The sequence below is a fragment of the Dromaius novaehollandiae genome, chromosome Z (genome assembly GCF_036370855.1).
Source record: "Dromaius novaehollandiae isolate bDroNov1 chromosome Z, bDroNov1.hap1, whole genome shotgun sequence".
Classification (NCBI taxonomy): Eukaryota; Metazoa; Chordata; class Aves; order Casuariiformes; family Dromaiidae; genus Dromaius; species Dromaius novaehollandiae.
Window position 1 is genome coordinate 83,635,684 of NC_088132.1, and position 27,349 is coordinate 83,663,032.

Genomic DNA, 27,349 nt, shown 5'->3' on the forward strand with positions numbered 1-27,349 from the left:
CCTTGAATAATAAGCCAACTTGTCAGTTTGAATACTGCTGATAGCACTGCCAGCTGTGAAATACAATTGCTAAATATCAATTTTTCCATCTTTCCATCTTTCCAGACAGAAAAAAATGTCTGAGCCATAATAAAGTGAGTGCTCTCTGCTCAGCGGTCCTGCCCCACTGTTAGCCTTCTCCTCCAGAGTCCTTCCCAGCCCTGCGGCACCCGCTGCTTGCAGTTTTATCAGGACAGGTAGGAGAAAATGGTGATGTGCCACAGGTTACAGTGCATTAGAAAAGAAAGAGCACACCCTTTTTTCTGCTTCACCACAGCAGTGGAGATGCTGAAGGCCTCGTGGTCTTGGGTAGAAGAGGAAGAGAGCTGGAGGAAAAAGAGCTCCCACCTGGGAGATATTCAGGGGGCCACTGCTGCTCATGGAAAGTTCCCAAAACACTAGCAAGAGCTCTAGCGTTGCCCTTAGCGGTGAGCCTCTCCTTCCCCATCCCCATCCAGACACAGGAGCCAGCATGAATGGAATATATTCTGATCACATCCTGATAACATTTTTACTGCAGGCAGTCTACTTCTCCTTAAGCTAACCCCGAAGACCATATTCCACCAGGAATGAGGTCCCTGGTTTGTCAGCATTATATAGATACATAATCTTGGCCACATGATATTTACAATCTGGATACACAGAAAGTTATTAGCAGTTCAGTCATTGTATGTCCCAATGTACTGTCGTATACTTTGAACTGTTACTACCTTTTGTTTTCAGTCTGTATTGATCTTTCATTACCTCAGACTGAGGTGGAGCCAATAGCTACAAATCCAAGTGGGAATATTTTCCAGTGTTATTACTTAATAAAAGATATATGTGTCCATAAATCTGAAGTCATTAAACTGGTTAAATGCATTGTACTAACCAACATGTATGCAAAAGCAAAGGGAAGACCAAAAATTTTTATATCAGATATCTGCTTTTCTGCTGTGTCACCAGAGAGTTCATTGCTGCTTGGTTTGAAAGCAAGCTCATTCTCAGCATTCCTAAGTTAGACATAAAATGAATGCAAATAGAGCTTTATCCAGTGTTTCTCCACTGCGGTGAAAGACTCTTATTGGTTTTACTGGGCTTTAGAACAGATCTTCATGTATAGCATATTATTTTCTTAACTTTGGCAAAATATTTTACTAAGTTCGAGAGCAAAAGATCACAAGAGGGCTGTAGTGCAGTATTATCTGCTTCATCTTAAAGGTCAACCGGAAGTCTAGTTTCCAGTAAAAAAATTAATAATTGGATCACTAATTGGATCAATAATCAGAATTCTCTGACACTTCTGTTGAGGTCTGTGAAGGCAACTGCCTAGCTGTTAAGCAGGAAATTGATATAGGTGGTGTAGGTAGCATTAGCAATGTCCTCATCTTCATCCATCCTTCAAACAAACAATCCATCCTCTCTTCCCACAGGGACCTGAGGGAACTGCAAATTGATGGCTCTCATTATGTTTGCAAGCACACACATCTTATTTAAAAAAAAAGTCTTCTCAAGAGTGAACCACTTTCATTAGACCACTTGCCTTCAATATTTAAAACCCAACTCGAGCCTCTAATTTTAATAGAATCATCTCACCTTTGTCTTCGTTAATAGATGGAGGATAGCATGAAACTTTTTATATAATAACAGTTATGTAGGTCTCCAGATTTTACAGCTAAGTCTATAAGATAAAACATCCATACAATATTCCGGAGAAAATGGAGAGGAGCGCACTGGGCAAGGCAGGAAATGGAGAAGCAGAGACAGAGTAAGGTCATGACTATGCAAAAAGCCTTGAAGGTGAAAACAAGGAAAATGAACCACAGTCCAGCAAAATTTTACAAACCATAATGATTTTGACCTTGGTCAGATCCTGTAGTTAGTTTCCTATGTGTGGAGTTCAATATTGCCAGGGATGTCTACAGTATTGCCATAGAAACAAATAATGGGGTTGTGGAAATGAGGAAAAATCCTCATTTCCATTTTTCAAAATTGTTTTGCCACTTAGTAGGTTGTAATTACTTATATACTTTGACATTAATTACTATAAAATGCCTTGAGATTTGACTTGGCTGTGTAATTGCATGTTATTTGTACAATGAGTTCTGGTCGTTGCAGCAAGCTTTGAAAGAAACCAGCTCCTCTAGAGCATTTTGGGTCCCAGTGTAATAACTAATGCTGATACCAATGTGTCAGGAAGGTTGTTGCCTTCAGTAAAAGGATGAGCTTTTCTTAGATTTCTGGTTTCCTGCCACAAGTTTCATGATCAACTGTTGTGCTATGACCACTGTGGCTGGCATAGATACTATGGAGACGTTGGACGAATCCAACATGCTCAAAGCAAAGGAGTTCCCTGGTGTCATCAGGCTCTTCGCTGACCGGCTTGCTTCTTTCCACTGTTATGCTTGCAAAAAGGTCTTCCCATGCAGAAAACTTTCTCCAGCGCTGTTCTCGGGGCAGGAGGCTTGGAGCTAGGAAATGAGCTGAGAAAGGCCACAAACCTACGTTCTTGGGAAGCCTCAAATGGGTTCCTGATGCAGGATTTGGAAGAGGAGTTAGGAGATGATGTTTTTGATCCAGCCCCCGTATTCTCGTCCTGGAGTAGGAACAAAGTAGTACTGCAAGCGGCAGCGTCCTCGCTGTGGCACAGGGAAGTGAATTTCTTGCTGTCATCCATAGGGCACCGCAGTAGACTTCCACTCACCAGTCCTCCCCATAATTAACTCTGACTAGTTAGGCTTGTCAGAGAAGGCATGGTGGTTAGGAAGAAATTTTTGAGACTTTTTGCTTATTCCAGTTACGTTTTTCCTTTCAAGATCAAAATAATCTGTTGCCTTTGGAATTCATTTTTCTCTCTTTATTTTGCTTCTTAAACCTCTTCAAGTCTGAATAATGTGGCACGGTATTGTTTCCTTGTATGAACAGCGGGAGGGACTTTCTCTTCATGAACAAGAGTAAGCATTAGGTAAAAAGAAGGAGAAATGGCGATGTAATCCCGAACGCACCCCTTCCCGGATGAGCTGCGGCAGTGCCGTGAGGCATCATGCGCTGATCGTCCAAAACTTCTGCCCGGTGCAGGCTGGGCCCCGACATGCCCTGCCAGCTCTGTGGAGAGTGCTGGGGCTCCATGAGCTGGGTAGTGCAACAGAAAGCTTTCTGTTTCTAAAACAGAGCAGCTCCTCCTTCACGAAGCTATTTCAGTGAAGCCAAAATTACAGCTCCCACTCGACGTTTGAGAGTGCACACTGCGGTTTGCTCTTTCTTGTATCCCTCCCCCTCTGCAACATGTCCTTCACTCTGCACTCTGCATGGAAGATGCCCCAGCCTTAGATATTGTATTAGAAGATTTGTCATCTGATGTGTCAAGACACCACAGTTCAATTCCAGATTACCAGTCGTCATCTTCTGTAGGTGCATTCACAATACTGGTGATGTTATTAATAGACACTGTACTGTACCCGTGCTGAAAATTCCCATACAGTCATGATCATTTTGCAATTACTAGTTAGGATGCAACGTGGGTTTCTAGAGGGCTGTGGGAATAAAGGGCTTTGCTCTTTGTCTCACAGTTTGTTTTCCTTAATACTTCAGCTCTGTTTGCTTCTCTCTTCTGCCATGGCAGAGTTGTTAAGAAGCACTGCAGAACACAGCGTAGCTGCGTTTTGTATTAGCGGGTTGACACGGCACATTTAAATCTCAGAAGAATTGACTTTGAATATAGGCTAATAAAACAGCAACCTACTGCTTTGGCACACTAAATGTTACAGCTGTCTCAAGGAAGAACAATATTGGTGATTGGTTATGTCGAAATTAATTATGTCCTTTCTTTGTCTCGAGCTCTTCTCCACGATGACTAGAATAGTACCATCATGCTGAACATAATGAGTTTTCTTAGTCATAGTTTGTTTCAGTCTCCACAGGATGTATTTATGGTTTTATTGATTTTTAATATTTAAAGGCACCCAGATCCCATGGCACTGGGAGCTTAAGAAGTTTGAATAAGAATAAAATAGAGAGAGGAAGATGAAAATGTCATGATTGCACTTTTTTAAAGGAGGATTTATTGCACTTCAGCTGGCACATGGCTGCTCTGAGGAACATCTGTTTTTTTAATTCATCTGCCAATAACTTTTGATAGAAATGTTTACATGCTTCCTGCAGCTTCTCCGATATTGGAGGCTAACGCTTTACCTTCTGTTGAAAATGGTCATAAAAGTAGGAAATAAGCCTTAAAAAAACTCCTCAGTAATAATTCTTGGATTTTTGGCTTACTGCTTTTTAATGTTCTCTTCCAGCTGTAAACGAAGGCCCAGCGTCCCAGCAGCCGTCCTTGCTGCCGCCGACGCAGCCCGAGCACTCGAGCACCGAGGATGCCCCGAGCAGAACGATCCCCACGGCCTGCGTCCGCCCCACGCACCCCCTGCGCAGCTTCGCCAACCCCTTGCTACCTCCACCGATGAGTGCAATAGAACCGAAAGTCCCTTACACACCGCTTCTGTCTCAAACAGGTGAGGATGAGGGGGGAAAGTCTGTGGCACCATAGCCTTGCAGTTCACAAAAAAGACGCAGAGCACAAGCCTGTCCCAGACCCTGAAGAATATCTTTAAGTGCTCATAGAATGGGGAGTGGATATTTGCGGTTTTGTGGTAATAATCCAGTATTTCATTCTGACAATCTGGAATAAGAATTCAGGACGAGGCAATAGCTTAAAATCAGAGTTAACCAGTAAGTGATGAAAATGAAATAAATGAGATGCCAAATTAATCATTTGGTCTTGTTTCCAGTCTCCTGTTGTGCTACAATAACTTGAAGCAGTGCCAAATGCTCGACTCTTGTTTCAAGGCTTGCCTTTTTGATAATGAAAGGACTATTTATGTATGCTGGAAAAGAACTGACTGCAATTCACTCCAGTGTGCAAAGTACTTAAAAATTAAATAGTAAGCATGCAAGGAACAGGAAAAAAACTATTTTAAAAAGAATGGTCATAGAACGGTGCCACTTTTGATCGAAGCCGCAGGCTGTTGTCAGGGTTAGATTAAATGGTGATATATGGCTATAGCAAAACATTCATTCGTTGCCTCCCTGCGTCCACAGGATGGGCTGTGTTGACCAGTCATAAACATGCCGGTGTCCACGTCTCCGGTGGAAGCTGTGCCGGCGTGGGGAGGGCTGGGGGCGTGGGGCATGGCAGTGGGGCAGAGGCCTGAGCCTCGCCAGCGCCTGGCTTCGCTGGTGGCTTGGTTTCCTGAGCAGTGCCGTTTCTGGAGAGCTGCTGTAAAGCTCTGCACTGCTGGACCACGTGAGCCCCTGTGCATAATATATATGGTATAGGTGTGGATCATAACACAGGCCCAATGCTGGGATTGTTCTTCATATGAACTGGTGCTATTTGACTGCCTCTATTTGGTGTAGCAGCAATAACTACTAGAGCTACTAAGGCAAAAAAAGAGTTTGCAGGTTGGTATTTCATTTTAGCTGTTTACTCTGTTAGGTTGAATAATACCCAGTCTGGCTCAAAAAACCTTTGAGCTTTTAGCTTTACTCTTTCCTGTGTGATATGTCTTTCTGAATGTAGTTTTCTTCCCCTACAACATATATCACTTCCATGTTTGTGACAGGAGAGCTACCAAAAAACCTCTGCATTTTTACTGGAAGTACCTGCTATCCATTGGCAAGTAATCCAGTTTCTGACAGCAGACAGAAGTAGATAAATCCTTATTTGTTGGAGAAATGCTTTTGCCAAGTAGTACAGCTGAATTATTTTTATATACAATAGAGTCTATTCACCATTTTGTAGTACAGCATTGTACTTTATAAGGGTCTAACTCTACTTGTCTTACTCTAGTGAGTAAGCATAGTTACCTCAAAAGAGCTATTTGTCCTGTAAATGAATCAGGGTTTACCATTTAATCATTATTATTGAGGGGGAGGGACGGAAAGAGGAAGTCGGAGCATGTTTCTAATCTTCATAAATAATCCTGTCATCCTGATAAAATTGCCTTTTTGGGATAAGTAATCTTCCTGTAGAAGATGCAATGTTTCCTGCAGGCAAGGAGTAGGACTTTGTTGCTCGGCAAAATTTAGACCTGAAGGTGGCAATGCTTTGCATTATGGCTGATAAAGCAATGGAAAATTGTGTTGTGCTGGACTCTGTCACATAAATGAAAACATGTTGCTGGGTGATACATGGTACTTAAATTATTGTGCTCACTGTTGTTTTAAAATTGCAATTTCTACCTCCTAGAATTCTGTGTAACTTCATTTCTGGTCTTCCCCCTGCTATTCTGTAGTGTCAGGGGCTATCTGTTTTTCTCACTATATGGTTTCTCATGTTTTTCTCAGGGAACTTGTCCTCGTAGTCATTAGCCAGACTGATTTTATTTCCTTCACCAATTCTTTCTGGAGGAGTTTGTTTTGTAAGCATTAACTTATACTTGTGCCTCCAGGCAGATGTCGAACTGGTTCTGGCCCTGTACGTGCTCACTTGCTTGCATTAAGGCCAATGTTTGGTTTATGTAATATTTAAGAGCAGCTTAGACGCTTTTAGGGGGTCATTAGTGTGACTGTCTTGGTTTACTGATTATTGATGGTCATCTATGTTAGGGTGAGTTTTCACCAAATATGAATACTTGTACAAAAGCCAGAATAAAAACTTCTTAATTTTGTAACTTTTCTCAGTATTTTTTCTTACATTTCAGTATCAACAGTTTTTCATTAGAAGTTTCAAATATTTCCCCTAGCACTTATGAATTTATTGCTTTGAAGCTTGGGGATCTATTGGAAACAGGCACTGAATGCATGTTTTTAAGCTTAATAATTGTCTAGTTTCTCAGCAGTAAGTAAATCTGTGCTTTGTGGCCTTACGCTAGTTAAAAGACACTCAGCACGAGATTGATCTTTCAGTATCCACTCCAGAATTCCTTCCCTCTGGAACCCCAATCTCTATTCTTTTTGCTTAAAATGGGAGATCAGCCACCTTTTAAATTCTGCTGGAAGGTTAAAGGGAATGGAGGGAAAGCATGGAAAAAAAGAGGCCAAGAAACAGCACTGCGTTCCTCCAGTAATTCTACAAACTTAATACAACCCATGAGCGTGATATCTTAGCCATGTTTAAGATATCCCTTCTCATGGAAGGGAAATTTTGGAGACATTTTTGACTTTACAGAACTCTTGATGGATTTCTTGATTTGACCCAACCTCCCAGCAAAGGTGGGCAAACTCTCTGCAGACCAGCTGAACAAATTGCCTTACGGACCACGTCTGCTAATTATACCCCACTTAGAGACATCTCAGGCTTAAAAGGCTCTTAGCAAATTCCCATGATAGAATAATTGATACTTTCCTCAACCTCATAGATGGAATTATTAAATTTTTGCTACCGTTTTTTAGTCTCAAGAAATTTTTGTGTGTACTATGTAATAAATAGAGCAATAAATAATGGATTCATCATGACTTAAAGCAATTAAACTACTCTTTGCTTTGCTCCCCTATTTTTTAAAAGCCTGTCAATCAGGTGTCTTATTCCTTCAAACAATACATAACTCTACAGCAGCAATCCTGTGCAATTCAAAGGGAGAAACAACAGAGAACTGTAGAAATCAATCCAGGGATCTCCAGCGAAGGTTTAAAAGCAGGAGCCTGAAGTTAAGTAGACTCATCCCTACGAATGCCTCCATTGCTTCCGCCTTCTAGCCCTGTGATTCTTCTCTCTCTTTTCATACGGCATCTTTGAAGGAAAGGCTGGCCTGTGGTGTTCCCCTGGTCCTCAGCCCACCCTCTTCCCTGCCCCGTGGCCAAGCGCGTGCCGCAGCTCCGCAGAAACGCAGATTCGGAAGTGTCGGGAGGGGATTTAGGACATCTGACCGAGCAAGTTGAAGGAGGAAGGTTTAGATTATAGTTCTAGAGCTGGCATTTAACACTGGCCCTCATGCAATATTAGCATTTAAATTATTTTTTTGGATCTCGCCCAGGGAACGGATGAACAGAGGGGTTTTTCTTGACTTTGACTAGATGCTGAAAGGAGGTCTCTCCTCTAGTATTTCACCCATTCAATATATCTCTGTAGTGGCATTATAATTAGCTGTTAAACTCTATCTTATGTTTCATAAAAAAGACAGAGAGAGATCATTTTTCAGATGTGTGGGATTTTACCATGTGGGTGTGAATAAATATTGAAAAGGCTGTGCTCCTATTTGTTGGGTCATGGCTTCGCCTTAATCCACAGCTAAAATCTGCCATTTTCCTCTGCTTCTTTCCGCCCTTTTCTTTTTGCTTGAGCCCAGTAAATCTGAACTCTTCACATGAAGCTCTTCTTGTAGATATTTTATAGGAGATCTCACCTTTTCATCACTGTTTGGTGATAGAGCACTTCAGGTTCCCAGTACTTACTCTGAAAGCGTGGGAATCTGTCCGTGAGCTTTCCGATCCCCGCTGCGGCTGCAGTCTCTTCTCTTTGCAAGTCATGCACATAGGCATATAAGTGATTTGACTTAGTCCCCTTTCAGGTTAAATAGAAAATGTTTGATGGAGTGTTGAGCTTATTGCATTATAGATCTGACATAAATTCCACAAATGGACAGGAAAGATTTTTTCCCCCTCGCAAATGAAAATTCCTTTTAGGTCTTGATGATCAGCTGCACTTTAAATGAACCTGAATTAGGAGGTCATTTTTCTTCTGGAGAAGCAAGGGTGAGGTGACAGAAAATGCAGCCTCTGAAGTAGTAGTTTTTATATTGTGCTGCAGATCTAAAACTTGAGGTTTTTTAGGCTCCAGTATCTTTTGTCAGAATGTAAAAATGCTGCTTTTTTTTTCTATTTCTCTTTTTTTTCTATTTTACTTTTTTCTCTTGCTACTTCAAGAAATTGTAGTTGGAAAACCAAATTCTTGCCTTCCTCAAATCTCTCTGTTAGTGGATACCCCAGAGCTAAAAGTCACTCAAAACTGAGCTTGGTTTTCTTTCCTGCTGTTACACTGGGAGGCATGCCCCAAACTGGGTATGGTCTGGAGTTCAGGGGAAGGGTTGCACTGCAGGGAAACTGTGTAAGTTTTTGGATTTGGGACCTCGGAAGACATTGAAATTGCCCTTATGGTTAGAAAAGTGAATGTAGAAATGATGCTATTATATTTGGTAAACTTGCAAGTCTTTCCAAGGATTGCAATACAAAGTTATCGTAGAGAGAGCAGGATTTTCCTGGGACAGAAACCAAGGCTGGCTGTGTTTTTGCAAGTGGGTGTTTGTCCCTGACTGGGATTTCCAGTAGCCGTTCCACAAGCTCCCTCCTACCATTTGTGTTCCTCCTTTCTTCAGAGTTGGGTGGCTGCGCTGGAAATAGACTGCTCCTTTCGGGAACGTTACCAAAATCGCTGTTACGCAGGTGTCTTGAATGTCACTTCTCAGGCAGTGTTTAGAGGGGGAACTCCAAGAATAAACCTTTGCGTTGTAAAGCAGGCAAATCTGGGAGACATAAATTTAGAACCCTCTGGTGCTAGATTTATGCTTTGTAATCACTATGTCTTCTAGAGTGTTTAATCGCCTCGGAGTTAATTATGAGCAGTGCAGGTGCATTTATTTTGAACAATCAATTTGCTCTAATTAATTAACTACATAACCAAATTCTGGGTCCTTTTTTTTTGGAAGTTTACCACTCAGTAAAAATTTCCTCTTGCCAATATAAAACAGAAATGAAAACCTATTGTTTCTAACTTGATTTCAGTCATTGCATGTAAAGACAATCCTGAACTCTTTTGGTAATACGGTAGGAAAGTCCTTCTGGCTTAGTTTTTTTCTCAATTTATTAATGGGTGGAAATGACTGAGATTTATGGACTTCTCTTTATTATAGTCTACAGTAAGCAAGGTCTACAGATACACCGAAAATATGATTCATTTATGAACCTTTTATTCTGAAATCTTAGATTTTTTGCATTAGTAATTCCCAAATTCGAAACATCCAAGGAAGATTACTGTTTTATTTCATCAGCCTTTATCTCCCCTTCATCTTCGACTTTCAAATGTTTTGTGTTCCTTGTTTCTTTTTATGAAAACAAGCTTTCTCTGTTCTGCTGAGATGCAGGGATAAAGAAGGGTCACAAACAGGTCAGTCCTGTGTCTCAGAGAAATCTGGCTCCAGTCCAGTCCCATACTTGGGCAAGTGGATAACTTTAGACACCTCAATTGTCTCATTAAAGTCAAAGGGACTGCTGGAAGGTGTAAAGTTAAGTGTGTGGACCTAGGTGTTTGCCTGGATAAATGAACTGGTTCCACTTTGATATAAATGAGCTATTTCGATACAAGGCAGCAGTCAAATGATTTAATTTTTTTTCTGGATAATTATACTGTAAATGCATAAAAAGATTTAATGATGGGCAACGTCTGTGATCCTATATTTCTGCACCTTTGCCAAGCAAAGGAGTAAAACTTTTTTCCACTGCATGTGCAATATTCATACTTCGTTGGGGTTGGGGTTGTTACCGCTGAAGCGTTGCAGCCAAAGGTAGTCACTTGTGTCGTGACGCTTCCTTATCCGACGTAGCACTTCCAGCAGAGATTAAAACCATTTTGTTCTTTGAGGTTCAAGAGGCAGCGAGGACATGAAGTGGGGAAATGAAGGACCCATGTGAAGACACATCTCTGATGTGACACGGGCTTGGGGTTCTTGCACCGACCTCGGTTTCCACACCCAGGCTGGATCCTGCAGAGCGAAAACTAAAAAAAGCCCAATGGAAGTTTTTAGTTATCTGCAAGTTCTTAAGATGTAGAGCTCCATTTTGATGAAGAGCAGCTGAGAAGACAGAGAAATGATATACCAAGTATCTCTCATATTTCAATGTATCTGAGCAGCCTGCGGTGTTGTTTTTGTCTTGAAGTATCTTTTCCAAACTTACAGTTTCTATACCTGTTTTGAAGCCTTAGTGCATAAAAATGTGTGAGGTTCATCAGTGCTAGTTCAAAATCCTCTCAAATAGACAGTCCCATTACTTGTTCAGTACTATTTTTTTAACTAAATTTAACTATATTTGACTAAATGACCTCTTTCTGTGTTCTGTTTCTCTTTTTACTTTCTTTCTCCTAATATCAAAGATTCCTAAATTAAACTTTACCTCCTTTTATAAGTATCTACTATGTGGAATGAGCCAAGCCTGCACTGATTATCACCTCAAAAGTCATTTTTTAAAACTCCATTTCATGACAAAAAATGTTTTTTTCTTTTTTCCCACCTGTAATGTAAAACAGCTGAGTCGTCAAATAATATTTTTCATATAATTGCCCAAAGAGGCACCGTCTTATGTGGGAGCACTCTGTCATGGAGATACAAGCAAGCACACTTCTCGGTGTTATTCTCAGCTTTATGTTTCAGCTTGCAAGCCAGTTAAACTGATGGAACACTCTTCTTACCGGTGGAAATACCAAATGACCTGTTAGTGGCATTTGATCATTTTGTGATTTTCTGTTGAATGTTTATGGGAAAATTACCTCTCCATAGTGCAAGAGATGCAGTACATCCCACCACGAGTGCTTACGTAATGAGAAAAATCTAGATTTGTACTGGTATCTCGTCCTCCTTCCCCACCCTCTGAAATTGAGGCTGCCAACCTCGTTACCGTCAGAAGCATCTGGGACATCTGAAATTCTTAAATCACTTTGATTTTCCAGATTGTTCCCTTTCAGTTTTGAGAACTACAACCTGAGCACTGTATCTCTTCAGAGACATTCTTGCAGATTCTTCTCTGCCTGCAGATCTTAATTACTTTTTCTTTTGTTTCATAACAGACCTAGTTAATGACACAGACAGTGTTTGCCTTTGTCCTGTTGGTTAGAAAAAACTGTGGAAAAGGTTTGAGATATGGGGGCAGGAAAAAATCATCTGTTTTGCGTTTCAAGTCTGACGTCACCTTCTGACTTCTGTAGCTTATCTTGACTTTTATGGTCCCATTATACAGGATGCCTCTTGGCTCTATCCATCTTCAAGGAATACTTTAATTTTTCCAAAAGCAAAAGCTTATTTGCATCCCACTATATAGTTCAGAAGTCAAAATCGGTGGAGATGAGCTATTTCATTGATGATGGTTTTGGGAAGGCTTTTTTTCTATGAAAGAAAATAGCAGAGAGGAGTCAAACTCAGTGTGAACAAGCACAGCCTTTTCAGTTTTGGAGCAGATGCTAGCCAAAAGAGGCTCAGCGTTGCCAGCAAAACAGCCAAACGATCCAGCTGAAATGGCTCTGTGCATCTTCTTTCTTCACCAAAGAAGTGCTCAAATCCATGATCAATATCTCCTTATGGAAGCAACTCACAACACCTTTTGGCTAACTCCTTAGACAGGGTAATGGAAATGTTAGCTGGGTAACACTGGATCAAACTTCCAAGGGCAGAAATCGAGGGCAAGATTTTCTGTTGAATTAATGCAGACCGAGTCAAAAGGCAAAGCTGCAGGAAACAAGGATGGACAACAACAAAATAGGAAAGGACTGTAATAGGGTTTGGAAGCTTTGCAAAAAGTATTTAAACAGTGTCTTGAATATTCCCAGAAATGTCTGAAAAGTGGCTTCTCCTTATGAATAAAAATCTAAGTAGAGCAGAGTGTTTAGGCCGTTTAGGAACCCACTGACAAAACTTCTAGTCCAGGCTGGTGAGGGAAACTGATAAACTACAAATCTTATTGATTTGGGCCCAGCAGAATTTGTGGCAAAGCTTCCTCTTCTTAGTTCTCAAAGATATGGTTCATTCTTAGCTAATTTTAGCAATCTAATGAATAGATGTCTGCTCCGTGCCAGTCGCATAACGTCATTGTGCAGTCCAAGGAGAAGAAGAGGCCCTTTGAGAAGACAGTTCATCCTACCTCTGCATAGACTTTGGGAGGTGCTTCTTTCCATAGGTTATAGAGGGAGCCTAAATGACAAGCTGAGGTCCATCCCTCACTTTTAAACAGCTGAAGGAACATGACACCCATTGCACCGCCCTGCCATGGGTGCCATGAGCAGCAGAGGGGCAGGAAGGGCCGCGCTGTGCCATTTCTGATGTTCCAGCTCACTTCTGGTTCTCCTGACACATTGGATAGTGAAGCCTTCTATGCTAGGACTAGATTTCATAATCATGCACCTATATAATGGATTAAGGCTTGGTCCTAAAGCCGGAACTTGAGGAACCCCTTTGGTAGTCTTCTCCTACCCCAGTACTTCTCCATCGAGCATGATTTCTTGCCATCACTCCTTACACCAGTTCCTTTCAATTTTTGCATTCATCTTCATTTTCTCCAGTTTAACGTTTTTTTTCCATGTCACTGTTTTGAATGTCTGTAACACATGAATAGATAAGAATTAACAGTCTTTGTGTATGACGCAGATCCCCGGTCCATTGGGTGCGAACATAGCTACCTTCGATAATTCCCGAGTTTCCAGCTTGCTGTGCTCACTGCTGCCAGGGACTGACCTCCGGAAACACCCACCCAAACAGTAGAATTACTGAACCTTCCTGCTAAAATGAGTTGTTATTTCCTGGCTGGATACATGTCTTCTGTCCAATTTGACATAATGCAAAATAAAATAACAAAAAGTAGCTCTTCCAATGTGTTGTTAGCAAGAGAATGAGTGCTGTATTGTTTTTACTCAGTGTTCATCATCGTAACATCTGATCTGACGTGCACAAATGCATGTAGATTTAGAAAACTGCTTCTTTTTGACTTAACAACAGGCTCTCAGTGATGTACGATGCTCCTGAAATATAAAGGATGATAATGTAATGCATTCAGTACGGGCCTCCGAGAAGCAGTGGTAGCTGGAGTTTGCACCTGGTAGTCATATATTATATAACTAATGAGCCAACGAAGTGTTTAATAACCCAACTGAGAGAATGAAACTTTAAAACGGTGAATTCGTGCTGTGGCTGCTCAGAAGTACACCTGATCGGCGTTGTCATCCCCCGCAGCCTCAGTTCCAGCGCTTGCTTTTTTTATTTTTGAGGCTCCTGCTGAATTGGAAAACATTAGAAACCAAAGCGATTTTAATTTAATTAGCTACTCATTTGCATAAAATAGTTTACTTGGCATGTCAACCTTCTGTGTCCAGAACCCTCATCGAGAGGCCTGCTTGGTCTTTTTAATATCCTTTGGGGAAAGGGGGTTCAACTGTAGTACTAATTATGTATTGCAGGCGTTATCTTTGAAATGCTGTAAGACTTTTACCAAAGAGCTGGAAATGCAGAGCCAAACCGAAGCGACGTTTTCTCAGCTTCACTTTTGTTTTGAGCTTTATGATCTGCCTGTTGCTTTTGTGAGCTAAAGGGCAAAAAGATGCACAAACTGAACTTACTAATCATCATTATGGCTTCTCATTAACAATATCCGGGAGGGAACATCTGTCTTTGTGCAGAAAGTCAGGTCTTTAAGGCCAATTGCTACGATTAATGAGTTACACATGAGAAACATGATTTTTACCATGGGATTTACAGGTTTATAACAGCACCATATTCTGCATTTCACATGAGCTCCTCACCATTACATCAAATATTTACTTCTCCACGAGTCCATGAGGCTCAAACAAGGACAATGTGAAGTCACTTGTATAAAAAAAGCTTATTGGTACATTATCTAACCACGAAACAACACCGATGCAGTGCCTCTGCAATTTTACTGTTTATTCTCCATGTGGCAGTGGTAGCCCAGGACCCAATCAAGATTTCCTGTGATAGGACTCGGATAAATCTGTCTTTAGGAGGGCATTCGAGTGCTGCTAGAACAGAAATGATGGCACAGCTACCAGCTGCAGGAGTCGCAGCTGCCGTTTCTTCCTTCGCTGAGTGCTGCAGGTGTTTCCAGAGGGCTTGGAAACTAATGTTGAGAAGCTACAGTCTCTGCCCCAACGAGCTTAATTTGTCTGCAATGCAACCTTCTTATCGCTATTTCTTTTTAATTAATCTCTTGCATTTCTCGTTGCTCTGCGTGCGTAACTGCTGGGTGCACGGTGCAGTCAGTGCTTCGTTCAGGACGGCTGGACGTGTGACACCGCGGGGCTGTTGTGCAGCGGTGAGCAGACAGGTATCCTCTGAGAAGAGCACTGGGAATTAATCCTAAATGTTAGCGTCCGCATGGCTGTGAGGCCAGATACCATGCAGATGTGTTTAACAGCAGGATGTGCAATTGGAATACACAGTATAGACACCGATGTGGGGAAACTGAGCTTGGATTATTTTGCTCCGTCACATGAGCTGAGCTGGAAGGTCCCCAGCAAGGGTCCTTTCTCCAGCAGAAAAGCTGGGAAAAGCGGAGATCTAGCCAACTGCCACAAACAACCCAAGCACAGGGCCACAAGCCCAGCTCAAGCATCTTGTGCCCCTTCTGCTCTGTGCTGAAATGCCCCACAAGCTAATATGAAATCTGTGCCCAGATTTAACGAAACTTAGAAGCCTAGGAGCACTTTTCTGGCCAGGACCTCCAGCCCAGTGAGATGCCCGAGTTTCTTCTCTGTGCTCCTGCTTGCACTGTGAGATGGTGCATGATGCCACAGCTCTGCAGCGGCAATCGTTCGATCGCTCACACGTTTCAGGGCGCTCGTACTGCTGCCAGGTAGGAAACCTGTGTTTGGTTTGGAGATAGCAGGAGGAACATTAAAAAGCTGAAAAGGAAGGGAGGGGGATTGCATTTCTTCTCGCGAAATAATCTTTTGATTAAGAAATGGAAGTGAAAAACATTTCCTTTCTTATAAAACGATTCGGATGTGCAGCGCTTGGAAGATTGAATCTTTGGGGAAAGCTGTGTCTCCTCTTCTCACCCTGCGATGCAGGGAAGTTTGAAGGCCTGGTTATTAAAGAAGTCTTTTAGCTATTGAACGGGAGCTGGAGGAGTGACGTATCTATGTGGTGATCCGTTTTGGTTTGTATTGAGCTTTCACACTTCCACAGCTTCAGTTAAACTTGGGGTATCCAGGATTCACAGCCTTACAGTGAGTGTATTTGCAAGTCAATCTCCCATTTTGCTCTTGTCTTGCAGTTCTCCACTTACTTTTAATGAACGTGCTGTTGGCAGCTCCATTTAGGGAGGGATTTTGTTCTCTCGTCTGCTCCATTGTGTTTTCTCTGCCTTAAACTAATTAAAAATATAAACACAGTTCTTTGAAACACCGGGAAATTAATCTGCAACGTTTGTCTCCTGGCTGCTCACTAGAGCTGCAGGAGCGCAGAAGCCGTCTCTTCTCCACTCCAGTGCAGCAGCTGCCTTCCTCGCCACGCCGCCGTCATCCTCGCGGTAGCACCGCGCAGGGCTCCAGCGCCTTCCTCGTAACGATCCGCTAGTGATCTTTAAGAAAATAGAGATAATAAGGCAGGAATCTAGTGACGAAGGGAAAAAAGATGGATGTTTAAGCTTAAGACTGGTGAGAAGACAGTTTGGTTTTGCACGGAAGCTGGGTATTTCCCGAGACAGGTATGGAGCTGGCTGAGCTATTGCTCCAGCGAGAGACAGCATCGCCGTAGGCACCAGTCCAGGCAGGGACCTGGGTATCGTGACCCTCCCTTGCTGTGCCTGGCTCTTGTTATTATCATTCTTATAGCAGACATTTAAAAGAAAGATAGGGAACTTGCTGAAGATCATAGTGGAGGGAATATAAAGAAAAAAGCTATTGGGCCAGTGTTTTTTATTTATGATTTTTTTTTGTCTTGGTTTCGAAGAGAGTCGAATGAACAGAATAAAAATCTTGTTCAAGTCCTGTGGAAACGGGACCCCTGCCCTATGAGAGTGTAAAGTTGCTGGCCTGTGCCAGCAAAGGTCTCCTGTTAACTGCTGGGGATGGTTTGAGGGATTTTATCGGCCCTGATGTGTGATGCACTCCGCCGAGCATGCATCAGTCTGGAGATTGCCTATTAAATGTATGAACGTCAAACTGGCCTTAGGGCACCAAGATGCATCAAAGTGCTTCAAGGTCCATAAAGGAAATGGGGGAGGAATAGAGTTGGAGGCTCTAAGTGGGGGGAAGAGGTGACAAAGGACCTGCACTGAAGTGAGTTTGGCCTGACACAGTTCATAGGCAGATGTTTAAGCTGTAGTTTCAGGGGCAGCAGGATTAGGCAGGCAGCAAGCAATCTTGAAAGTGCCGTCCCTATTTCAGCCTCGAATCTGTGACATATTTCTTTAATACATGATCTCGGTTTGATTTTGTACGATAGCTTTAATTTTCAAACTATCCCAGAGCACTTAAAGTCAATGTCATATACGCTTCTGTTTCTGTTGGCAGCCCTTGCTGTCTCCAGCAGTGTCTTCCACAGAGTCAGGCCCGTTGTACTGAGCGGAGGCAGATCGGCTAGGACACTGCTTTTACTCCTTGACGTTTTAAATCATTAAAAGAGACAAAGGACTTTTGATTTCCACTAGAAGAAAGCTAAGGCATCTCGGTTAATGCATCTTTAAAGAGTTGCACTTCAGACAGTGCTAGAGCTGGCGCCTCTTTGGCCAAACAGCAATGCTCTTGCTCGGGGCTAGACGTGGGGAAAACTCTAAGCAGAGTTGTTTAAAAAAAGGGAGATCCTCTTCTGTAAAAAACAAAACCGTATTTTAATACCCCTTCCATATTTTGTGCTCCCTCCAAGTTGGGATGAAAAGTCAGAAAACTTTTTTTTTAGAAGCAAAATACAATTTTTTGAGCTCATTTAGTGACCCACTTAGGGGGCTGACCGATCCCTGCCAGGCAGGGATGTGGGGCCAGAGTTTGCATGATCTTCATGGCATACCAGTTCCGTGGGTGTTTTTTCCCAGGAAAATTTGAATTTCCACCTGGAAAACATTGTTTTTGCCAAAGAGCATTTTTCCTCAAAAAGCAGCATCAACAGAAAATCCCTGCGCTGCGCGAGCTGCGCATCCCTTTGGGCAGCCGAGCCCGTGGCGGTCCCACCTGTTGTTCTGCAGCGTTGAGACGTCTTGGACGTCTTGGACGTCGATCTCGCTGCGGACAGCAACAGGATTTAAAGCCTGCTCTATTTGAAATCTAGTTGAAGCGTTTTCAGAAGGTGTTTACATTGGTTCTGGTGCTTCTCTAGGAAGAAGTAGTGTAAGTACATTTAGAAAGGGGACTGTGCATTTACAACCGAAAACACAAGCAGCAACGGTAACTTGTATTTTGCCTCTAACATCTTCCCTGCGCTCCCCTTTTCAGAGCTGTCTGTTCTTACTGTGACTTTGGCTTCTTCTTTTAGGGCCTAACCTTCCCAAGGCTCAGGTGAAAACAGCATCGCTTGGACTGGCAGGAAAGGCAAGATCACCGCTGCTACCGGTGTCGGTGCCCACGGCCCCGGAGGTCCCCGAGGAGGGCCACAAGCCAACGGAGGACCCCGCTAATGTAAGACCTGCCTTCAAACAGAGCCTCCTGGCAAAGCTCCTTGCCATGGAGATACATCATGCCATCATCAATCTGTGCAGTAATTTTGAGATAACGTTTGGTCCCCGCTTACCTAAGTCATTGCACTGCAACTGATAGCTATTAGGAAATGAGTAAAAGATTCTTTTGCAAAAGATTTCCTTTGACTTTAATGGACTTTGGCATGTGTGATACAGAGAAGAAGAGAGTGCTTATGTTCTGTGTTAGTATCGTCCATGGGACAACTCACACACCCTCTCCTGAGCTCCTTGAGGTATCAGGAGGAGAGAAAAAAGGGAGCGAGAAATGCGATAAAGGAAGCAAACAATTTTGGCAGGAAGAATGAGTATAGAGTAATAGCTGATAAAGGAAGCAAATAATTTTGGCAGGAAGAATGAGTATAGAGTAATAGCCGATAATGGAAAGAAAGATAATATTGAAGAAGCAGATAAGTGAAACTGAAAAGATGGTGAAATTAGAATAATCTTTTCACTCCTGTTAAGACTCTCTTAGAGAAAGGTTTCACATCCAGAAGATGAAACAGTGCAAAAGAGAAGGAATAAGGAAAAAAGGAAATATATTAAATATATGTCGCATATCATCTCTTTTCATCTACTTGCAGAGGACGATTTTTTGCTAGGCATGATAGCAGTGATTTGTCCAACATCCTGTTAATGAATCCTTTTGCATTTTCTGCTTGGCTGAAGGGAAAATCAAAAGTTTTGCTTTAGACGTGCATGTGGGAATTTTTGGTCTGCTGCTCATTTTATTCCTGTTTATCATCATCAATAACATGAAAACATATTTCTGTATGTAGTTACAGAAGGATTCTCACATTTTGCTGGGAAAAGAGGAGTCATTTATTTGAAATATAATTACGTACTTTGCTGCAGCCCGGCTGCAGTGCTGAACTTTTTTCCAAATCCTGCTACTTCTCCTGCACAGAGCAAGTAGGAGACGTGGAGTCTTCTGCTGGAGGGGGGGAACAATGTGAAAAGGCTCTCTTCGGTAAAATCACTGGTATAAAGAGTAGTTTAACACAGAACATTTGATAACACGAAGTGCAATTTCAGCTCTCAATACCTTATTTTATAACAGCAGCATAGTTTATTTCTCAGGGGAGACACTGCTCAAGCTCCGCCAGTGGGAGAGCAGTTGCAGGACGTCATGGTGCAGGCAGCAAGTTCCTCAGGGGGTCAGAATTTGGGGATAAAGGCTAAAATTTGGGAAACTTCTTTTAAGCTTACGTCTAGCCGGTGTTCTTCTAAGCTGCCTGCTCTTAGCTCCATCCCACCTTGGGGACTGCAGATTTCCTATAGCACTTAGAGATCTTCTACCTTGTAAAACCCACATAAATAACTAATGTTTGAGCTTCCTCTCAGTGTTTTGAAAGCAGAGACCCATTCCTCTTACTCTTGTCTTAGCAATTCGTGAGGTCAGTGGTTCCCAGCAATAGGTACATGATGTAGTGCTGATCATTTTAGGGTTTGCTGGAAGTTCAGAGCATTACTTTTCTTCTAGTCCAGTTAGGTACTGAGCATCTTCTGGAAAGTGTTCTCCCTCCTCTTCTCCCACTAAAGGCCATGACAGGAACTGGGAACCACTGGCTGTGTGAGCTGAGGAAGATCAGCTATTTGCAAACCCAAATCTTCGTGATGAACAGTTGCAGCCTGTCCTGAAAAGGCATGTTTTGATGAGTATTGGATGTCTCTGCTGCATTGTAGAAAATGTTATCAGCCCGCTCCATGTGGGGCTCACGTTTCTTCAGCTCATGTTTTAAGCCCTGCCTGCTCAATCTTTACGTTTCAGCCCGGTCCTGGATAACGCAGGTCCCTGGGGACTGCGGCAAGGCCCTGCAACGTGCTTCTCCGGGCCGGTGCCGGGGCTCGGCGGTGCCGCTCGGGGCCTCGGCTTCTGCACGGCCTCCCGGGCTCTTGCAAGGTGCTTTGGGTTGCAGCGCTCACTGACTGCTGGTTTGTGTGTTTGCTCACTTGCAGGTTTACGAACAGGATGATCTGAGCGAACAGATGGCCAGTTTGGAGGGGCTAATGAAGCAACTTAATGCTATCACAGGCTCAGCCTTCTAACAGCTATTGAGGAACAGATAATTATCCAGGAGCATTGCAGCATACCAGTATTTCACGCATACCCCACGTGTCCTCGACCCCATGAAATCATCATCTTCTCGGCACCATTCCTTCAGTGCAAGGAAGATTCCTGAAAAGTCCTGAAAAGAGTAATAAAAAGCAAGAAAATGAAAAGAAGAAGAAGAAGAAGAATGTTACATAACTGTAGCTCTGGCATCTGAAGTGATGGAAATGTGGCCTTTGCCAACGCAAATGACATCATCACAGCAGAGTTGTAGCTGATGCCACTGGTTTGCTCATTTTGATCTTCTAGTCTTCGTAGAGCTCAAGTTGTCACGACTAACTCACTTGTTTTACTTAGTAGAGGTTTGTAGCTCTTTGTATAGGTCTAGTCTTACCTCATGCGAGTACATTTTTAAGCATAGACCATGCCATAATGAGACAGTGTTGTAGTTCACTCTTTTTGTTTTTCTATGTATTATTGCTGAGTACAAAAACTCCCATAGCAAATAGTCGTACCACCACACAAAAATCTGGAAACTTTCCCAACAGCACAAAACGAAAAGACCAATTACTCGTTTCTCTTGTAGTTTCAGCCACTCATCTTGCACAAGTGGTGGGTATTAGCAAGTTGCTGTAAAATTCAGCCATTTTAGCAAGCCTTTGTAAATCCTCCCATAGTTAGTGTTTTATGTATGGCAAACAGAGAACCAGGAACGTAAAAAAATTCTGCATTGGTGGCACGCTGCCAGCCAGCCACCGTATACTTACAAAAAGCGGACATAATATGCAATCTTCTCTGACACACGGTTATTATGTGCTTAAGCTTGTAATAAAGCATTTCTGCATATGGGTGGCTTTCGTGCCAGCCCGCCCTGTGATGACATTTGAAAGCTCTGCTAGGGCCACCTTTAGCAGCGGCGAAGGGAAAAACGCAGCAGGAGTTTCCCCGACCCTTTCTCTGCCTTTCTGCCTCCGGCAAGACAGCTCAGCTCCGCGGACTCGGCCGCCGGCTGCCCCTTCGCTCGGTGGAGCCTGCTGAAACGGGAAGGCGACCCGAAATTTGGGTGGAGGCAGTCGTGGGGATAAATGCAGAGTGCTTCCCACAGGCAGGAAAGGAGCCCAGAGAGACGAACCGCAGAGGCCTGGTAAATAACCGATGAACAGATTAGGGGGGCTCTTTGCCCCCGTAATATTTCTGGTTTGCTATTGGCGGTGGTCCAGGAGGAGAAGCAAGCGAGCAGCGGCTCACGGCAGGACGCTGCGAACCTGCGTGAAGCTTTCTAGTGCCTCCTTCTCCCTCTTGTCCTCCTCCTTTAGCTGCGTATTACAGTGTTTATTGACAACTATAACTGGTTGAATTGACTAAATTTTGTGTGCATACATTTTATTGCTAAATTTTCAGCTGCATTCAGAGTTAATCCCTGTTTATGCAGCTGAATCACCAAAAGGGAGCTAATTTGCATATTTATCAGTTAGGAGGCTGCAAAACCCAATAAGAGAGTTTCAGATGAATTATTCCATTCAGCTCTGCCTTTGATTTCAAGCTTGAGTGGGTCATAATTTTAAAAGAGCATGGAAAGGATAGGATCTTTACAACCTAATAGCTCCTTTTATTAGGTGGGTAATTATATGTGAATCTCCGAATAAAATATTTTGAGTAAAATGGCACTGCAACAGAAGTAATAATTCAGATTATTTTCTACGGCCCTGTGCTGGAAAGGAAATCAGATGTCAAGGAGGAATTCGAATGCTTCATTAGGAACTCTAGTGTGTTTGTGAAAACGCTGCCTAAAAATGCCTTGTTATTCAGTTTACTAAGATTTTAATGAAATATATCTTGAGAGTGAGGAAATCTTGCTTGTGGGTGAGGCTGAACTTTCTAGCTCTGAGAGGTTTGTAGCTAAAAAACAGCACTGTAAATAAAATGGACACATCTTTCGAGGTGAAAGCCCAACTTGGACGTTAGAACCTGAAAAATCACTACCTACATTTTTACTGGACGAAAGCAGGCTTAACGCAGCTTTTGAGTAGCTCCTCTCCCATATTTGCAGGGATTGACATTGTTTGAAATAGGAACATAAGGTCAAATCCGGCTCTCGCTTATCTTTCAGCGAATATCGGTTACCCTGGAGTTTCAGCAGGATAGCTAGGAGCAGAAACTGCCCAGAAAATGCGAAAGTGAAGCACTGCACCTCTGCACCAATCATGGAATATTAATCCAGAACTAAGTGTTTAACAGTACAAAGTTACCTAAAGTGAGGGGGTGGTGAGCCTCAAAGGGTTTGCACATTGGATTTTGTTTATTTTGGACGTGCAGCAGAGTGTTCAGATGCTTTTTTTGAATGTTTTGGTATTGATCAGCCTCTTCGTTTTGTTCACGCATCTCTCTCCAACTGCAACGTTAAGCCCCTGAAAGCCCTGGAGCTCCTGCGAGCGCAGCCTTTCTTCTGGAGTTTAAAGCATATCTATTTTTGGACTCAGCCCGTTTAAATCAATAAACCTTGCAGACTAAGGCCAGAGTCCAAGCTGAAACAAGTCCTTGTATACGCTGTGCAGCACATCGGATAGGAAAGAGCAACTCTAGCAGCTCAATCTCAAGTAAGGCAGACCCCTTCCCCAAGCCTTTTTCAATAAATTAATATGTAATTTCTTCTTTAAGTTTAACATATGTCAGTAAAAGTAAATTAATGCATATGCCGTATAAACAAAAATCACTACTCTGAGTTTTGCAGTTATTTTTTGGTTTTCCCAAACTCTAAGTGGCCATGGCGTAGTCTAGAAAAGTGAAGGTAGCTTTCTGTCTTCTATCTGCTCTTTTTGCCGGTCCGTTTTAGATGTCTGATTCCTTTAGGCCTTCACTTGACAGCTGAGAAAGGAGCTGTGCTCCTTGGCTTCCCCTAAGCTGCATGGCACTAATTTGGATGTGTTTTTCCTAAAAAGCCTTGGAGAAATTTCCAACCTTTATTTGAGGGTAATTTTAGTAAGATTCTTACTGACTGAAAAGCTAATTAGTAAGCAGGTATTTCTTTTAAAATCTGAACTACTTGCAAAACTCAAGTGACTGCTTTAGCACAAAGCCTCCAAATTATATTTTGCTGATGCTCTGTTTATTTGCAGTGAGCTTGGCTGAGAGTTTCTTTGGATTCTGATGAATTCCTAAACTGTGAGAATATTTATAGCCCATGACTATCTCAACCATAGGCTCTCCCAGAAAATTGTAACGAGAAATTTGTCAATGCATGACAGATTTGTGAAGCTTGATGTTGCCATGGGAGATCATTAGCTAATCGATGCCATAAACAGGTGAAAGATAAATGAGTTAGCAGCCAAAAAAAGATCTGTTCTTTCTTTTTCTTTTTTTTTTTTCCTCCAAGAAAGACCTAAAACAGAACAGTATCAGTGGCTCCACAGCTTGAGGGCTCCCTCACCCAGCACACTGGTCTGGTCAGCAGCTTAGATGTTCAGTTCTGGGGGAAAAGTTCAGTTATTTTCATGAGCTATTTATCCTTTAAAAGAGGGGAATAATCTGACTTAGTTCATGTGAGTGATCTTGATTACTCCTTGGTTTGGGGCTGGACGTTGATCCTGCCAGCGTTTTGACCTGGGAGTTGTGGTGTCACTTCTCACGGAGTGCGTGTGCCCTCTGGGTTTACGCGAGCGGAATCGGGGAGAAGCTTGACTCAGACCCTGCTGAGGAGGGGCATCATATCTCCATATCAGTCCATCTGGTTATGCGTCCCCATGTTTGGGAATTTGCAACTCCTGACTGAGGTGCAGCCAGAAATGGGAGAAGCAACCAGAAATCGCTGTGCAGGTCACGGCGTCATTATGCTCCAGGGTCCCTGACAGCTTTGCAGATACTTCCAGGGCGGTTCCTCCATCTCCGCAACGGCCCAGGCCACCTCCAGCTGGAATACCACCTCCAGCGTGCTCCCATAACTTCGTGCTGTTCGGCAGATGAAGCCTTAAAGTGCGGTCTGCTGTGCGACTCAGCAAGGGAGATGGGAGCTGCAACGAGATGATGCTGCTAAGTGGCTGCTGCTTCCATCACAACTCCTTGAGCCTGCTCTTCTTGCAGCCTTGCCTGTAGCATTTTTACAGGAGCATCTTTCCACCAATTCCTTCCGCAGAACCAGCTCTTTAACAAAGGACTTAGGCAGGACTGCTGTGTGTCAGATCTTCTTCCCCCCTGGACTTCTTTAATGACTAGACGTTTCTTTAAGACCTTTTCCCAGACCTTCTGGACATGCGTGTCGTGCACGCTCGCTACCGCCGGCGTTTTCTGCCGAAACACGCAGTGCAATCCAGGAAACACCAGGCAAAAAGAGGGCAGCCCGAGGCTGCAGGGTTGTTTATGCAGGGAAGAAAGCCGGAGAGTGCATTTACAGTGACTCACCGGTAAAAACAGGCACCGAGGTTTGCAGGGTCGGGGCTGGCAGTGTTGCTGAGACACTAATTAAGTCCCTAAAACAGGTTTAGGTAAGAAAAAGACTCTGTGGGCGATGCGGGTGAGAAACAGAAGGGTAGATAAGCTGCAAACCCTTTGGTCTCGTTTCTGAAACGGGAAACTGGATGAACGAGGCTCTTTTTAGCAGTCAAAGCCCCAGACTTTGCAGGTGATCAGAGATGGGTTTTCTTGTTGGGTTTGTTTTGCCTCCGTCCCCGTTAGCTCCTGCGTGTCCTGTCCGACCTCAGACTGCATTCGCGGAGGCTCCATGACCTTTTTTTTCAAGCTCTCGGCAAAAAGCATTTAAAACATGTTCATTCTGCTCACTGTCGACCGGAGACCCCGGCACCGTCCACACGCCACGAAGTGGCTCAGGCCCATGTATTTCACTGTATGCTGTACCTGTATGTTGAAGTGCGAGACAGCAATGTCGGTAGAGAAGGAACAACGCTGTTTTTATTATTGTAAAATAGACCTGGCAATTCCCGCGTTTGAGAATTGTCACCGTGTTCGGGATGGGGCGGTTGGGGGGGGGGGGGGCGAGGGGGTACTTTTTATAAGTAATATTTAATTTATTCTTTAGAGTGTTTTCTTTTGGATAATTTATGATACGAGGGATACCTGGCTGCAAACCTAGAGCAGGCGGTTAAAGCTGCAGTGTGCCCACGTCCCTGCGCTTCGGGGCCGCGTCGCTCGTCCCCGCGCGGGAGGGACCCGGAGAGGGTCGGGCGAGGGGGTCTCGCTCCCTCCTCCCCGGTCCCCGCCGCGCTCCCGCGCAGCAGAAGGGCAGCCGCGAAACGCTGGCCCCGGCCTGCTGATTAAATGTTGAGGCGCTGGCCAAACCAGCGCTATTTCTCCATTTAAAGGGCTTTGCAAGGTAATTGGAAAATTCTTAGCATACTAGTGATACGTTTATCCGATAGGAATGGGTTATACTACAGCTTTAACTAGCCTTAGTTTAAAAAAACAAACAGACTTGTTGTTACGAAAGGCCTAAAGACGGCATTTTGAGCCTATAAACAGTTTCTTTAAATTGTCAGACTCTAGCATTGTTAACCAAATTAGAATAGTGACTGCAATATTTAAGTGTAAATCTTGTTCTATGAGAAAGGAAACTTGCTTACAGTTTAAAAAGAAATGACTGTTTCTACACACAATCTTGTATACTACTACATGAAGAAAAAGGGGGTTTTGTAATGCACTGTAGAACAGTCTCCTATTCATTTTTTATAGAAATGTTATTCCAATGGTGCATTTTTTTGTTTAATAAATAAAGTTTTGATACAAATCGCCTCTGTCTGCGCAGCCCGTTGTTCAGCGTGCGGGTTCCCGCAGAGGCCGGGACTCTCGCCAGGACTGATTTATGAGGACAGGGCAATTTAAAATGAATATTATGGCACATGGTGGCTGCAGAGGGAGTTGTAGCTGGGAAGACACAGCCAGAGAAGGAGAAATCTTGTTGCATAGAGCGACGTGATCCCACCCGTGCAAACGGTCGTGCAGGTGAGGAGCTTTACAGATGCACGTCTTTCCCTGACACTGTTTCGAGCATCTGTGCTACGTTAAATGAGCTCTTGGAAGCAGCCCCATGCTGGTGGAGAAAAGCCGTGCTGGGCTTGGGTTCGCAAAGCCGCTGAGCTCCAGAAAGCAGAGGGCTGCGAGCAGTCGCTGGAAGCCGTGGGTGCTCCGGAGCAGGTCTTTCATTTGTAATGCCCAGGCTGTGCTACACACACTGCCGTTTCTGGGGCAACATTTCAAAACCTGTTTTCAGGCTCCCTTCCATGAGCAGCAGGGATTTTTTCCCGCTCCCCACCTTTAACTGCTCCCTCTGCACCGTGATCCTGCTGCCCCAGGCTTGGTTTCTCAGCTGGTTGGGAACCGTGCTGTAACTGCCAGCAGCAGGCTTTCCACAGCTCTAAAGTCAGCAGTTACTGAGCAATCACTCTCCCCTTTTTCATGGGCATCAAGAGTCCATGAGACACATCACTAAAGCGAACGCATCATTACGGTGTTGGAAGCAAGCGGTGTTGAAAGTTATCCAAGCTGGTGTGAGGTCAGCTCACAAGGGACATGAACAACCTCAAACCACATTGCTGTTGGGCTCTAAACACTCAATACATGGATTTTCACAACTGTCCCTGGCAAAGCAGGGAGTTTAGGGCTAACTCCTGAAAAGGCCTGAGGTGTTTGCTGATACTTTAGGCACGAAGGATGATTCAGCTTGCAGACTCAGGCACATAAATGAAGGTGTCTGCACTCGAGGTGGGTCTCCAAGCCCACACAATGGTCCATGGAGCTCTGAACAGCTCTCCAGCCTCAATGACTGTGTTAAGTGGCCTTCACCGAGGGGGCCAGCGGCAAGCACGGGTCCTGTGTCGTATCTGTGAGCTTCCTGCAGCCATCCCAACTCCACAAGGAGCCCAAATAGCAGCAGGTGCCGGCGCGAGGGAGTCGGGC

The 27,349-nt window shown here is 43.5% G+C and overlaps 1 protein-coding gene across 4 annotated transcripts in view; it reads left to right on the plus strand.

Annotated features, from left to right (window-relative positions):
* Nucleotides 1–26,184, plus strand: part of LOC135324656 (netrin receptor DCC) — a 547,074-nt gene extending 520,890 nt beyond the window's left edge. For all 4 annotated transcript variants that reach the window (XM_064501341.1, XM_064501342.1, XM_064501343.1 and 1 more), the window contains exons 27-29: nucleotides 4,314–4,526; nucleotides 18,195–18,337; nucleotides 20,353–26,184. In XM_064501341.1, the coding sequence (XP_064357411.1) occupies nucleotides 4,314–4,526; nucleotides 18,195–18,337; nucleotides 20,353–20,442 (446 nt within the window). In that variant the 3' untranslated portion in view covers nucleotides 20,443–26,184. The remainder of the gene's footprint in view (nucleotides 1–4,313; nucleotides 4,527–18,194; nucleotides 18,338–20,352) is intronic.
* The last annotated feature ends 1,165 nt before the right edge of the window (nucleotides 26,185–27,349 follow it).